This window comes from Bombyx mori, chromosome 6 (genome assembly GCF_030269925.1).
Source record: "Bombyx mori chromosome 6, ASM3026992v2".
Lineage (NCBI taxonomy): Eukaryota > Metazoa > Arthropoda > Insecta > Lepidoptera > Bombycidae > Bombyx > Bombyx mori.
In genome coordinates this window covers 6657965-6674156 of record NC_085112.1, presented here as the reverse complement: position 1 = coordinate 6674156, position 16192 = coordinate 6657965, and the positions used below count along the sequence as shown (strand labels likewise).

The following is a 16192-nucleotide window of genomic DNA, read 5'->3' as shown; positions in this document are numbered from 1 at the left end:
ATCCTACTCTATAGCAGTTGATTAAACTAATAACTACACAACGAAACCTAAATATATCTAGCTAAGCAAAATGTACGGAAAGTGATCTATACTGTAACATCTATATAGGTATACGTTTTCTTATATATATAAACCACGGGTGGAATCCATAGCACACTACACCAAACAAAAGATAGGGACAAGATTTATCATCTGGGTAACATCCTGTGACTCCTATGTTAACTGGTTAAAGTCCATTTTGAATTGAATTTTGCGACATTAAATGGTTAGGGTGTGAGGGAACATGGTGGCAGTATTGATTGGCGGCCATTTTTGTACGCGCATGCGCTCTTATACATTTTTTTACTCTTTATTAAGATAGATGGCGTTTTTCATTTTAATGCATTTACACATATTTTATTTATTTTGTGTTTGTTAAATCTGCATTTAATTGTTGCACAATTTAAAAATAATAAGTGTTTTTTTAAAACTATTAACTAGTTATTTTTCATAAATAGTACTGGATATCTTGCGGCTTAGATGATGTAAGTCGATGTCCCTAGTTTTTTTTTATAGCTTAGGTGGGTAGACGAGCTCACAGTCCACCTGGTGTTAAGTGGTTACTGGAGCCCATAGACATCTACAACGCAAATGCGCCACCCACCTTGAGATATAAGTTCTAAGGTCTCAAGTACAGTTGCAACGGCTGCCCCACCCTTCAAACCGAAACGCATTACTACTTCACGGCAGAAATAGGTGGGGTGGTGGTACCTACCTGCGCGAACTCACAAGTGGTCCTACCACCAGTATGTCACTGTCACTGTCACTTCCGTTTTCAAGGCTTCAAGTTAAAAACTCGCAATAGACTAAGAATCACTCGTGGCGCTTCGTTCCGGAGTGCAAGATTAACTAACTAGTATGGGTTCACGAAGTGCTCTATTCCCAGTGCTGATACGATTCCGATGAGAAATGATAGGTACCTGCACCCTACCAATTTCTGCCGCGAAAGTGCAATGCATTCCGGTTTTAGAAGGTTGGGAAGCTGTTGTATTGTAGAATTGATACTTAGAACTTTACGAAAGCTACTTTCGAGAAGTTGAATAAATAAAAAATTAAACTAATTGTGAGTTTTAATGGGATTTTACAACGGTTGTTACAGTTTTCAAACTGATTGCTTCACGGCTAAATTAGATAGGATAGCGGTAGATAATATCGGGGCCACAATTTGCCTACCACCAGGAAAACTGTTTCTTATAATATTTGTTATTGCTCAGTACAGGAAACTTGTTCTAGGCTTGCTTATTTTATATACTTATTTGTTGAGCGTAGTAGTAAATGTTGTGTGTTAGTTATGTAAATACTTACGTTGGAAAAAAATATGCTATCTTGTTAATTCTTTGCATAGAAACTGCTCATCGAATTTGTGCTAAGGCCGTGCCGATATAAAACCGGTTGACGAAAAAATAAAAAAATATTTTAGATTCAAAACTTGACCATTTAGGATTCATAATGATCACCTTGAAAATGAAATTTATATATTCATAAACTAACAAGATTTAATAAATAAATCACTTGCGTCAAGATAAGAGATAGAATAGAGCGCCATTTTTCGCAAATAAAAGCTATTCTGTAGTATGGATTTCATATTAAATAAATACCAGCCTACTTTATGAATTTTTTAATTGATGTCATGACTAATAAGCAGTAGTGCTCGTGGCATATAGTACCTATTTAACAGCTTATACAACAAGCAAAGTCGCTGGTCACAGCAAAGGCAGTCTCAACAGCTACCTCATTTATCTAAATTAAAACGCTTGACTGCTATACCGTTAGCAGGAGGATGAGAGCCCAGAAAAGTTTTACTGGTGGTAGGACCTCTTGTGAGTCCGCACGGGTAGGTACCATCGCCCCGCCTATTTCTGCCGTGAAGCAGTAATGCGTTTCGGTTTGAAGGGTGGGGCAGCCGTTGTAACTATACTGAGACCTTAGAACTTCTATCTCAAGGTGTGTGGCGCATTTACGTTGTAGATGTCTATGGGTTCCAGTAACCACTTAGCACCAGGTGGGCTGTGAGGTAGTTCACACATCTAGGCAATAAATAAAAAAAAAGAAAGGTTAAGAAAAATCAGCATAGAAAATTATGGTTTATTGCATAACAAAATCTGTACTTTTTTTGTTGTACCTAAACAGAAAAGTACTGTAGGTACTTTCAGTAACCTTACTATTAGTGGATATATTTTGTTGGGTAAATGAACTGTGGCGTCCACCTATTCGGGAATCAGAGCCGACGGCATTTACCGACGGCGTGGAACGCGTCGCTCACAACAAGTGAAATTTCATTATTTTTTTAAAGTTGAATTGTCAAATTCTATCGGGAACGGTTCGTTATTTCAACTTACAATTAATATTAGGTAAAAATTACAGCACATCTAAATTTTTCATATAAGTTACGATACTATTTACTTGAATCAAATATCCTTTTTTTGAACAACAGGGACAACATTATAAATATATTCTAAGGATTTTGACACATCTATGTGATGCACCCATTACCTAATAGCTAATAAAACGTTTTGCTTATCTATTTATGCCGTTATCTCCTAATTCTTTCATGATCTTTCCGTTTTTCTTCAGGTATAATTATGTAAGCCATGTTATTTAATGTATTTCGTGTTATCTGTGATAATAGTCTATCAGTGAATGATCAAAATACTGGTATGCCGATTCGGTCTCCTCTAGATCATTCAACTATTTTACTTCTTCGATCCGTACCACTACTAACCACAATTTGTTTTTTATTAAATTCATTGTTGTTTCAAATCAAGACAACTAATAATAAGCTAGTAACCAACCAATAGTAAGCTAATAAGACTAGCACGAAATTATCTTAGTCAGCAAAACTTTCATTTTGTGGACCTTCAAAGAGCTTGAAGAAGAAATATATCGTTGCCGCCGCTGACTACTCCCTGAATCCTGATCACGCAGGAGCCAGTCACCGTCGACGCCCTAGACACGTCCTTACGGATCCGTCAGATCCAATAACCTTTGCATTAGTCGCCTTCAGCTCTAACACTAGGAGCAGGCTTAGGGATCTCGGTAACCGCACTCGTCGAGCTCGACAAAGAGTTCGCCGTGCAACCTAACCTATGAATCAGCTCGCTGAGTTTCTCGCCGGATCTTCTCAGCGGGTCGCGATTCCGATCCGGTAGTAGATTAATTCGCGAAGCAGCTACTCTTGAGCTGCTAGGTCTCCTTCGGAGGCGCTCGGGTAGCTGTTAGCAAATCCCACCCCTCTTGGCTGAGCCTTTGCTCGCCCACCTGTCCTGGTGAAACTGGAAAGGCCTCCGGGCCACCAGTAATCCTTCAATCATAAAAAAAAAAAGAAATACATCATAGTCAAATACATCATCATCAAACCAGTTTTACGGTAAAATGTCGCCTTTATAATTTTTATTTTATTATTTTCGAAGATTCGAATGCCTACTTTATATTAATTAAGAGTAACAAATAGGTAGATTTAAAATTAAACCTAAGCTCGAGTTTCAAACAGGAAATGTCCCTTCTAGAACAAACATTTCAACATAGTTACGTAAGTACGCAGATAAACAGAGTACGTCTTTACGTTGGAAATGTTTCCTAAGGACAAAGAGGGTGTTTTAATGTCGGTTATGAATAACGCCCGAGGGACGGCAGACCTTTGTACCTACTTTACCCATTCCTCCCGCATTGTTATGCGTAAAGTTATATAGGTAGCTTGTTCATCGGAAATTTATTTTTTCAGCTGAATTATTCAGATGTTTAGTTTCATAACTGGTGTGATCTAATCAACACACTGCGCATACCAATATCAAGTAAAAACGTTATGTATTCTGTTCAAATTGGAAAATTTTTAGGATGGAACCGAGCCCACCCGGGTCGGTGATGCCATCTCACCTATCGTGCATGCGTCATACGTCACTCTAGTGAGTGAGGGAATTCGTGCTATAGTTTCTAAGGAAGCAAAGTAGAGAAATTCCTTTTTTCGAAATCGTTATAAGCTTAAGTTGCTCTCCTATTGCAAATTGTGGTTGACTCGTAAAAATAAATTGTAATTATTATAGAACATGCGTTATATTCTTGAACAAACATCTGTTCTAACTCCTATATATATATCCAAAATTTCAAGCGAAACATTTCAAAGCAATTGGAATGCAAGTAGCAAGAATACATACAAACCTCATATATACCTATATCTAAGAAAATTCAAAAGGATCGCTGTTCGTGTCACGTGCTCCAAGTAATAAAACGAGCAGAGGCATCCGAAGTAGAAACGCTATCTGAGGGAGACTTTCTTTATGCTATCTTTTAACTTTTATACAGCTTTACGTTCCGCCGGGGACGGGACGTGACAAAGATATTTTCTCGGAAAATTCCAAAATATTTTATGTTCCTTTCGTATTGTTTGGATTTGCCTTGGGCGTTTCGTTTTTTGTGCTCTGTTTATAATTTTGATATAGTATTTTTGTTCAAATGTTTGAATACATAATGCCTATATGTAATTGATAGTAGTTATGCGGACCTACATACATATTTCTTTATTGCTCAGATGTGTGGACGAGCTCACAGCCCACCTGGTGGTAGGTGGTTACTGGAGCCCATTGACATCTACAACGTGAATGCGCCACCCACCACGAGATATAAGTTCTAAGGTTTCAGTATAGTTACAACAGCTGCCCCACCTTTCAAACCGAAACGCATTACTGCTTCACGGCAGAAATAGGCGGGGTGGTGGTACCTACCCGTGCGGACTCACAAGAGGTCCTATCACCATTTTCATCATCATAGTCGGTTGCTTTTGGCACAGCAGTCGTGGTTATGTGGAATCCTTGCTTATTAAAGCCTTGACAGATGTTCTCCATACATCTCCTGTACATAATTGTACAGAATTAAGTGCATTCATTGTACATTTAATTATTTAATGTAAGAGAAATTTTATAACTAAAAAAACTAATTTAAATCGTATGACAAAGAGGCGACACCGCGCTGATCACCGCGTATTCAAATTTAAGCAAAAACCTCTAAGTTTGAAATATTTACTTTTACGAGACTCTCCCGGCGGTGGGTCTGCATCGGATGCGATAATTAAAACTTCTGAACCGAATGACATTTATACTGATGCCAGGATCTTACTTAATGAATGCGGCTCCCTTTGAACCTATGTTACCCTTTAATTAACATTTCCAAAATACCAATCTTATCACACGAGTCACCCGCACGTACATAAAACGGAGATTAATGTGTATATATTCTTACTGGGTTATTATTTTATATGCAATACACTCAACCGCTGAAATAAAATTTAATTCTGTAAAAATTGTCTTTCATTGATTTAAGAATGTATTCCGAGTTTGATCAAGGAGAGCTTATTGTTTTATTTAATTCTTATTTCGGTAATTTTTCGTGATTTGGGCCGATGTCTTTTGTGAGATTAAAAAACTTGATAGTTTTCAGTCGAAAATGTTTTCAAAGATTTCACAGTAAACGAAAAGAATGCATGATAAAAATGTGTTATGTACCTATGAATAATAAGGAGGTATCGAGGATGAGATTACATATAACCTGGTATTCGATCATTGTAGGAGCTCGTAGAGATTTCAAGGACTGCTACACACTTACTATGCCCGCAACCGATACGTATTTGCTGGAGTAAATGTCTGTTGATGGCGACAGGTCACCGGCATAATACTCAGATAGTACTACTGCCCATTTTCCGATTAACCCTTTACTCGCACTTTACGACACCCACGGGAAGAGATGGGGTGGCGCTATTCTAGGCCATACCGCCAAAAGCTAAGCTTCACACAAAAATGCCTAAAGCTTTAATGTCGCTTTAATGACGAGCTGAAATTTCTATAATAGAATATATATTTTTCCATAATAATATTTTCCATAATAATAAGCTTTATATTTATTTATTTATTTCATCTTTAAATTTGAAAACTACGAAAATTAGGTTCAGACTGATCTGCTCTGATATATACAATGTATTTATGGCTTAGTATACCTATAACTAAAGGACTGTTTCAAGGCATTTTGAAATAAGATAAAAAAGCAATTGGTAACGTTTTTATTGCTAAAAACTTTTGTGTGCTATGAAAAATAATGAATTGACAAAAAAGTTTCGTCTTTAAATTTTTAGCAGTGCGAGTCATTTTGTACTGCCTTTTTACCTTTCAGTTACATTTCATTTTGATAACTCTTCACAACGATTATCAAGTACACCCAAACTGAAAAAAATCAGGTTGAAATTTTAATAATAATACTAAGGTATTGTAGTAGTACTTATTATTTAAATAGCATAGTATTCTTAAAAAGTCATCCTACAGTTAAATCGTTTCTGCGAAAATCATCTGATATTAAAGGTAATTAAGAAAACTATGTAGTTAGGGGCAAAGTTATAGTTAAACCTTATTTTTTAAAAATTAGATCAATATCTAAATTTATATAATACTGAAACTTTTCTACGTGATTTCGATGGAAAGATTTTAAAGATTTGTAGATACAGTCATTAGCATTTGACAGAAACCGAAATAAATCAGGCTGTTATTAATTTTCAAACACGACTGAACAGCTTCTGATGTGATTTTCTTCAGAAGAAACAGTCTCTTTGTTAAATAATAATTTATCTTATACCTTTAAACGAGCAATTCTTGTATATATATACCTATATATATAATCTGAATCTCGGAAACGGCTCCAGCGATTTTCATAAAATTTAGTATACAGTTGATTTCGGGGGCGATAAATCGATCTAGCTACGATTTATTTTCAGAAAATGTTGTTTTATTCGGGTTTTCAATAATCAACTCTTCCCGACATCTATTGGCGAATAATAATACTATTTTTCTTAATTGAGGGCAACTAACCGCTTTAAAGACACAACAAGATGGCGTTATCAAAAAAAAACCGAGCAAAGCTCGGTCATCATCTAGTTTATGCTACTTTAAACTCACTTAATAATCCAACAACAGCCACTACTGTTTGTGCAATTGGGACGGAGCAGGTCATGCTCATCTTCGTCAACGTGACAATAGCAATGGTTAGCACGAGCACTGTCAGAGCTGTGAACGCTGCCGCGTACATGAACCATGTTGCTGTTTGTGGCTTTTTCTGAAATAACAAAAAAATAAAAAAAAATCATCACATTACGTTAGCAAGAGATATACATAGTGGGTTAAGGCTAGGGAATTAGTCGTTACAAAGATATAAAATTAAATACGCTGCTTAATCATACCATGTATATCAAGGTATGTCTGGAAAGTCGAAGTCGTGTGAAGCGCTGGAATGTGGGTTGAACAACTTTTTTTTTAGTATGTGGAAATTGAAAAGGCATGTGATTTTGTACAATCTCTATATATAAAAATGAATTGCTGTTCGTTAGTCTCGCTAAAACTCGAGAACGGCTGAACCAATTTGGCTAATTTTGGTCTTGAATTATTTGTGGAAGTCCAGAGAAGGTTCAAAAGGTAGATAAATATGAAAATGCTCGGAATTAAATAAAAATGACAATTTTGTTTTTCCTTTGATGTGTCCCCCGTCGGACGGATTCCTTTTGTTTGTTTTAAGTTTATTTTACACAAAAGTTAAGGTCTTTTATTTATCGATTGAGGCACTACGAAGTTTGCCGGGTCAGCTAGTAACTTGGATAAATTTTTAGCACAAGCGACTAAATAGTTAAAAAGATTGCATAAATTTGTATTTAAATTCGAACTTAAATAAATGTGAGATTTGGTACGATAGCGTAAAGTAAAAAAAGCCTATTGCTCATGTTTCATTAGGTAAATTCCTGTAGTTAGAACTTTTTTAAATTCTGAATTTATAATTTAAATAATTAAGCACACTTAAATGTGGAACCAAGTAAGGGTTTGCTGTTGATAATATTCTAATGTAGGTAATATGTACTCGTGTTTGTACTAACCATGCAAATACCGATTAAAAGTATAATGCTGGTAACGAAAAGCCATAGTTCAGCTATGACTATCACATACTTAATGTATTTTATATAATCAGCATATCTTTCTAATTCGAGGCAATGGTGTTGTTGGTGAAAAACAACACCGAGGGAACAACTCAGCTGAAAAACAAATCTCATAGATTAGTCGAGTAGTTAGATTATTTTGAAATAAAGCTTAGTAGTTATGAGAATATTACAACAGACACTTAAATTTTTTAACACTTACTATACCCAAAATTGCTATGAGCACCGTTCCCCATTTTAAGCTGATGCAAAATAGGAAATTGTCGACATTTGGTAAACTATCGAAAATAGACATATTTTTCAACTAAAATAGAATTCAAAAATTGACGTGACACGACTTTATCTGAAACGAAGCAATTATATTCTCTTTGGAGGAGATATAACAAAAGAGCTTTCATAGAGGATAAATTATAATACTAACAGAATAATCAAGAAGTTCTATAAACATTTTAATGGTGTATCAGTCTATTTCAGGTATCATCATCTCAGTATTCCTTCATTTTCACAGTCGAAACAGTTTAAACTATATATAATTTTAGGTTTTTTAAATATTGAACCGATTGGAGTGAAAAATTGCTACTAATACAAGTTTTTCAAAGACACAACCTTCATAAAGATAACGACTATGCACAAATAAACATTTTTATCAATAAATTTAGTAGACCATTCAAATTATTTAATTTAAATTAAATTACCCAATTTTAATGCATAAAATACTAGATACAACATATACATATACACATACAGCCGATAGCGTCACCATCGATTTTAATATGAAACAAAAATGTTTAGTTTTTTTATTACCGTTTTCCTTTTAAGCAAAAGGATACTAAATTTTTTTTGCTGTTTATTTAAAAAATCTTTTTTAAAGGCCACTTAATTAATTTTATTCTTTATTTGAATAAATAGATCATTGATTATCTTTTACTTCAGTAGTTAATATGCTCTGTTTTAAATATTATATATCGTTCATACATATGTATGTACATATGTACCTACATACGTAGTATTCAGGTAATTAAGACGTTTTCCGACAATCTAAAAAGGAACTAACTTATTTCTTTTTCTCACTGAAAAGAGAGTCCCCTTCAATATTGGAGAGTCCCCTTCAATATTATATTAATGTTTTCGACGGAAAACAGCTTCAACTGAAATTATTGCTGGAAATTAAAATGAATGCTAAGATAAGTTCCGCTTTCTCCATGAAGTAGCGAGATTTTAGGAAATAATCAGCTAAATAACACCTGGTCTATTAATATCAAGCGAAGTGATGAAGCGATACTCAAATCTCGCAGGCTTATACCCATTTTTCTAAGGAAATACGTCTTGAATACATATTCACGTACCACTTCTAGGACGGAAAAATAAAATAATGTTAATCGAACTCATAAAACGTATAAGTATGCGTAGTTACTGGTCGTAGTGCGTAATATAAGCCCGCGTAGGTATCACCATGTTTATTTCTGCCGCGAAACAGCCAGGCTTTGAAGAGTGGGACAGTCAATAAATAAACGAGTGTCTGTCGGCTCCGGAATCTCCTTAATACCAGAAACATAATAGCATGTTTTCTAGCGTTATATTTGTGTTTAGGAAATTTATAGTTTAATCCACGTAAATTTTGTGCCTTCTTGATGGTAAAGAACAACGTGTTCCAAAAAGAAGCTTAGAACTAAAAACTTATAATAAAAAAAAAACATCAGTTGAAATGTTTAAAATATTTAATATTATAAATATTTCATTTAAATTCTACCAAAGTTTTTTTTTACATTGATCCTGAATCCTCACTATATTGGCTGTCAGTGAGTGATTCGCAAAAACACAATTATGTGGCAGACTGTAATCTGAAAAAAGTCAATAACTTGAATCAAAAACTAAAACTTAATTTAATATAAAATAAAATAAAATTTAATTTTTCTTTATTGGAATTCCATTAGAACAGCTTATCATGCCCCAGATATCAGAGAGCACACAATCAATTACTATTCTTATTTAGCTAGTACTTCTAGAAGTATAAAAAGCTGAAATGATTAATACTAGCCAGAAAACTAAATATAATAATAAAATATACACTTCATCAAAATATATCAAAGTGAGCATAGGAATTTAATAAGAGAGATATTCGAATATAATACTATTTAGAATTAGTATAAATTCTAACCATGTTTTAGGACAGCAATGATTTGATAACAGCACTGTTCATTCTCACGTTTGAGAATACACTTTCTATTTCGTCATAATAGTTCACTTAATGCATACTCATCATTCAGTTAGGCAATCGTCTGTAGGAATTAACCACTATTAAAAAGTAGATCCAAACTGAAAAAATTGTGAGTACTTGTAAATATTTACCTAAAGAATGAATTCAAAATGTATTCCTCAAATGAATAAATCATTCCATAGAAACTATAGCTGTTAGTATTCACAGTAGCAGATTTTTTCATAAAAGAATTTATTACAATCATGAAATACAGCCAAGTGACCAACACTGAAAAGTAAATAGTGAAATGGTTGCTAGTAACCAAAATATTAAATGATAATAAATTAGTCTTAAACTTACCAATTAGGTCTACGAATGCAAAAAAAAATTCAAAAATAGGAAATGCTCCTCCAATTGATAAACATGCCATAACATACAGCAAGCCATAAACAAATGATAAAAAAACAGCTAGTAAACCAGAATATATGAATGTTTTAGCAGCTTTCTTATCAGCACCCTGGAAAAGAAACCCAATTAATGATTTATTATTATTATTTAAAGTAATTACAAACTTAATAAGGTCCTAATCTTAGTATTTATACAATTATAACAATTTAGTCTCAATATGCGATGTCGGATATCAACACGTTTACATTTTATATGACTTTGTTTTAAATTCAATTATTTTACCTTGAAAATCTTCCTCAAAAATAAAACACTGCATATCAAAAATATTACGTCAACACCGAAGACAACCCAACCTATGTTCTTTACCATTCCAATGAATGGTGATTTATCGGGATCAGTCCGTATGCGTAAAAATGATTTTGTACTGTTATCATTAAGTGGACCAAGACAGGATGGGCCTAATCCTGCATTGGCACCGAATCCGAAACTAATCTGAAAGAGGCAAGAGAATTTTACAAGATGGATCATCTATTATTCGTCATCATGAATATTACCTATATAAGTATACAGAAGAAATACAACAACGCATTCTTGGAGCTACTGCCGCTATTGGGTCTCCATAGTTAGTCATATTTTTATATATTTTCATAGCCAGCTTCTTCTACTCCTCCCAGTAATACCTACCTTGAGTACTGATGGTAGAGAGTATAGTCAATGCGGAGGGATTGATATAATTAATGTGACTTTTTATGGAGGGCACTAAAGCGGTTATTCCAATGCAATAGAATCTTAGAACTATCTCAATGTGGCAGTCTATGGACCAACCACTTAACAGTACCACGGAGCTTAACCGCAACAAAGAAAAGCTAGATTTTAACTGCACAGAGTTAAATCGATACTGCAAACATTTCAGAGAATCACAAAATTATTATCAAAATTATATGTTAGAATCACAAATATAACGTCCGTCTTGTGTAGTGGTAAGTGACATGGTCACTACACTAGAGGGTCGTGGGTTCAAATCCCGCCAAGGGAAGATATTTGTATGATAAATATAAATGTCTTTTCCAGGGTTATGGATGTATATTAAATATATATATGTGTATAATAAAAATCTTACATTTATTTCCGATATCTGGTACCTGTAACACAAGTTCTTTACGAACTTATCACGGGACCAGTTAACGTGGCGTGATTGTTAGTAAAATATTTATATTTATATTTATTTATTAATAGAATTATAACTTGTACCGATATGTATGTACTTACGATATTTTTCAGGTTGATATCCATAATATCGGCTCTATTTTCGTTTGACGTTACGTAGCATGATACTCGTATAACGTATGAATGTCTGACAACCGCCCAAGACACCGATGGACTTGTGACCTGTAATATTATTTCATAATTGATAATAAAAAAATATTTTAGTCATTTAGTTCTTTATTATTATTACTTTTTTATGACTTTATTTTTTATTTTTCTGATCTAATATCTCTTTATTTATAACAAATAAAATAAGTACGCTTTATGTTTCTATACACAAATTAAGATAGTAGATCTTATGTCTGCTGAAAAAAAACGAATAGATGATAAGACATTGCAATTGCCAGTAATTAGTACATCAAAATCGTAAATTTTTGCTCAAGAAGAATATTATATGTAACTTATAGGTTAATTTAATAATAAATTGAATACACGTACAATTCCGAGCACTGCAATAATAGCTGCAGCCGTTTTTAAATCGCTTATGCAACCGCAACATTTATCCACACAAGGTATTTTATTTAGAGGCATAATAATAAAAAAAGGAGTAAAATTTAACAAAATAGAATATTTTGATTCATAGCAAAAATATCTATTGATGAAAATTGGAAATGTCAACTGATATTAAAAAGTCTGAATCAGTCGGAATACTTCAGTGGTCAGAACGCAATTTGACAGAAATCTACTCAAGAAGTTTTTTCAAGAATATTAATTGTCAATTTTTAATAGTTTGATTAACTACTTTGGTGGTTTTGATCGAATCGGATCACATTTATTGAAGTGTACACAGCTTCAGAGAATACAAAATTAATCTAGCATTATATTACTGTAGAAAAAACTAATTTTGATAAGGATTCTCCGTTAATACACAGCTTAGTTTAAGCGCCAAAAACCGGGGATTTCAACGTTATTGCTTCCCTCGGTGCTGAGGGAGCGAGGAGGTGCGGGGTGAGGGGACTCTTAACAAGATTACATTGGAGATAAAATGGGTAAGATAATAGCAACGGATAAACCACGTCTGAAGCCGTACCCTAAAACAAAATTAAATTTGATGAAATAAACTTTTTTGTTAGGATTTAAAGAACTTAGGACTATTTAAAAAGAGCTATTCCATTCGTGAGATTAGGCTCTTTACTTTAAATCTAGATTTCAATACGCTTTTAAAATGTTTTAATTTTTCAGTTAATTTGGATAATCCAATAACTAGTACAGAAGACGAAAATTCCACGATTGTGCATTCTACAATGTACAATTTAAAATATCGAAATATTTTTATTAATCAAGCACTCACTATTTCACAGTATAAATTTTGAAGTTTTATCAATCTATATATCTATATAATAGAGGAAAGATTTTTTTGTTTGTTTGTATTGAATGGGCTCCAAAACCACTGAACCGATTTGAAAAATTCTTTCACTGTTTGGAAGCTACACTATTCCCGAGTGACATAGGCTATAATCTTTTTTAGAAAAAATTAGGGATCCTTACTAAAACTCCAATAATGTAACCCAAGGTGTAAAAAAAATTACCTTCTTTACATAGCGTGCCCTGCGAAAACTATTGATGATAGAATAAAATAATGTACTACGACTTTGTAGAACACATTATTATTTACAAAAAATGTCGCGACAGCATGTGTCTAACTATGATAGTTATGCCGCAATAAGTGTTCTTTTATTTTTAAAAATAAAACAAATCAAATATCATTGAATTTTTGTTGACCCGAGCGGAGCCGGAGCGGACCGCTAGTAAAGAATATTCAGAAATACAATAGTTTCAATAGATGAATTTTATCATACTTTTTCTTAGAGGTTCAAATAATTCTGATTATTACATTAGTACTGGTGTAGCTAAGCCGTTAAGCTAGAAACTTGTTTTCATACAACTTCTTGTTTAGATGAGCTTCGGATGTCCCGTCCTCACGGCGAGTAGGTGTCTAGTATCGATCGTTACTCGCTTGTTTCAAATTCAATTCGCAGAGTGGGAGTAACAATAAAACTTGGACCGTCGTGTATCTTCTCACATCACCTGCGACCTGAAACGTGGCTTGAATAAACAAACAAGAATTGTAAATTTTTATTCAAAATTTCTATGGAAATATAGCGAGAAAAACAAGATTTTATTCGTAGCCAAATTGATTCTGATGATAACGACTTTTATATTTATAACACGACATGAAGAATTTATGTAGTGTAGTTCATAATATATATTTTTTTATCCGAAATTAAACAATATCGGAGTGAACCGACCCAATATAGTCCGTATTAATTTTTGTATTTCACATGATAGATATCTTAATATTACACACGATAAATAACAAGGTTGTTTCCACGAATGAACACCCGCGTGTTTCATTCGTTCCCGATGTGGCGTGTCTACCGAGAAACGTCAAAATATTTCATATGGAGACTTTTGTAAATGCGAGAGGCGGACCGAACCTATGATGTATATCTCTATTTTTTAGTGCCGCCGCCGTCTTGTACTCGCGGTTACGTAGCAAAAACACGACTCAGGCTCGAGTCACGGAATCGCAATATGGGCCCCAAGATAAATCTTCTACAATCCAGCTTTTATTTATTAAGTTGTATGTTGTTTTACGATGTAACGCCGCGGGGGGTGCTCATTACGGTGCCTGAGCGTGATGAAAAAAGTTTTCCTGTGATGTCTTCTTGCAACATTAATTAAGAAACTCAGAAACATGCTCCACCAACCTTCGCTTGTATTTATTATTGAACTTTCTACGTTACGTATATTTTTAAGACGTGGAAATCAACTGAGATCTCTAAATGGTCTTCAATAGGTAATAAAGTATGTATAACACAAAATATTACATACCTAACAAAACCACTCAAATCAAATTTCATTTGTTTTCAGTAAAGACCATAATTGAAAATACTATTTAGGAATAATGTCGGACATTTTTGATACTTTCATAAATAGGTAAACCGTATTCTAGACTCTTCTTAATCGATACACTCTTGATAGAGTGGTCGTGACCGTTATGTGGTATTTCAGGGTGTTTGATGTACGATGTTCCACAATTTTTTCCTGCTTTCCTATTGCACTCATTTATGGAACTACCGTCCACCTTTCTTTGTATATTTCAAAAACGATTATCTCGTCTCTAAACGTGTGTTTGAACACGTTTTTAAGTATTCTATATGTACAGTAGAAAACAGGTGAGGTTTGATGCTGAGTACTGGAAGGATCGAAATGTTAATCTGGATTAGCTACAATAATTATATAAACGATATATTATATTAATCATTTAAGGATGCTTTAATTGTCGAATGTCTTAATTAGGTAACATATAATTAAATAAAGTCGCAAGGGTAGGTGCCATAAATTATCCTTTTTTTGCAGCAAAACCTAAACGTATGTACTTATCCAGTTAGGATGGTGAGATATTCAAATCAAATCAAATCAAATCAAAAAAATTTTATTCAACATAAATGAAAGTACATACTTGTTGAACGTCAAAAGAACTACCGCCAATTCACAAGAACTAGCCTCCGTCCTGAGAAGAATTGGCAAGAAACTCAGCGGGCATGTCTTTTTTTTTTTACATATAAAATTATTATTTATTTATTTTTTAATATTATTATTTTTTTAAATATGATTTTTTTACACTGAGTATTATAACGTAACAATTACTACAATATTGAAATGCCTGGAGCGAGCAACTCATTCCCACTTTGTGCAATCTTCTAGATAATCATTGACTTTATAGTAAGCTTTATTGCACAGATGTTCTTTAATAGTTTTCTTAAACCTATGTATATGTAGGTTCTGAACATCATGTGGGATTTTGTTGTACAGGCGCACAGACAAACACCCGAATGAATTTCGTATCTTATGTAACCTACTCATCGGCACAACAAGCTTGTGTTTGTTCCTAGTATTTCTATTATGTATGTCCGACTGTTTAGGAAACTCCTCAATATGTTTACGAACATACATCAAATTTTCAAAAATGTACTGGGATGGCATAGTGAGAACTTTAATTTCTTTAAATTTCTCCCTCAGGGATTCCCTTGAGTGCATGTTATAAATAGCACGTATAGCTCTTTTCTGCAGAATAAATATCATTTCTACATCGGCCGCATTGCCCCATAGCAAAATGCCATAGGACATGACACTGTGGAAGTAACTAAAGTAAACTAAACGAGCCGTGTCCGCGTTTGTTAACATTCTAATTTTTTTTACTGCGTATGCTGCAGAGCTGAGCTTACTCGCCAATTTATGAATATGAGGTCCCCACTGCAGTTTGGAGTCCACTGTTATACCAAGAAATACGGTTGACTCAACAAGCTCCAATGATTCCT

General features: G+C 33.8%; 3 protein-coding genes and 1 long non-coding RNA gene across 5 annotated transcripts in view; 1 reads left to right on the top strand and 3 right to left on the bottom strand.

Annotated features, from left to right (window-relative positions):
* Nucleotides 1-16192, top strand: part of Abd-b (abdominal B) — a 107287-nt gene that overhangs the window by 11969 nt on the left and 79126 nt on the right. The gene's annotated exons all lie outside the window — the stretch shown is intronic.
* On the bottom strand, nt 6070-8360 carry LOC101741543 (uncharacterized). Its single transcript, XM_004930522.4, has 4 exons — nt 8199-8360; nt 7937-8092; nt 6972-7128; nt 6070-6245 (listed from the first exon to the last, which is right to left on the bottom strand). The coding sequence occupies exons 1-4, from the start codon at nt 8289-8291 to the stop codon at nt 6196-6198; spliced, it is 456 nt and encodes a 151-aa protein (XP_004930579.1). The 5' UTR covers nt 8292-8360; the 3' UTR covers nt 6070-6195.
* On the bottom strand, nt 9697-12500 carry LOC101741315 (uncharacterized). 2 transcript variants are annotated; one of them, XM_021350894.3, is made up of 7 exons: nt 12306-12500; nt 11871-11990; nt 10884-11093; nt 10554-10710; nt 10346-10481; nt 10155-10275; nt 9697-9837 (listed from the first exon to the last, which is right to left on the bottom strand). In XM_021350894.3, exons 1-6 carry the CDS (start codon nt 12396-12398, stop codon nt 10260-10262), a joined length of 732 nt encoding a protein of 243 aa, XP_021206569.1. In that variant the 5' UTR covers nt 12399-12500; the 3' UTR covers nt 9697-9837; nt 10155-10259. The 2 variants fall into 2 exon arrangements, with proteins under 2 accessions (XP_021206569.1, XP_004930578.1); XM_004930521.5 differs by lacking the exon at nt 10346-10481 and having other exon boundaries at nt 10155-10312; nt 12306-12498.
* Nucleotides 13569-15061, bottom strand: LOC134199043 (uncharacterized). The gene is made up of 2 exons (XR_009973375.1): nt 14703-15061; nt 13569-13902 (listed from the first exon to the last, which is right to left on the bottom strand). It is a non-coding gene; the product is annotated as an uncharacterized LOC134199043 (long non-coding RNA).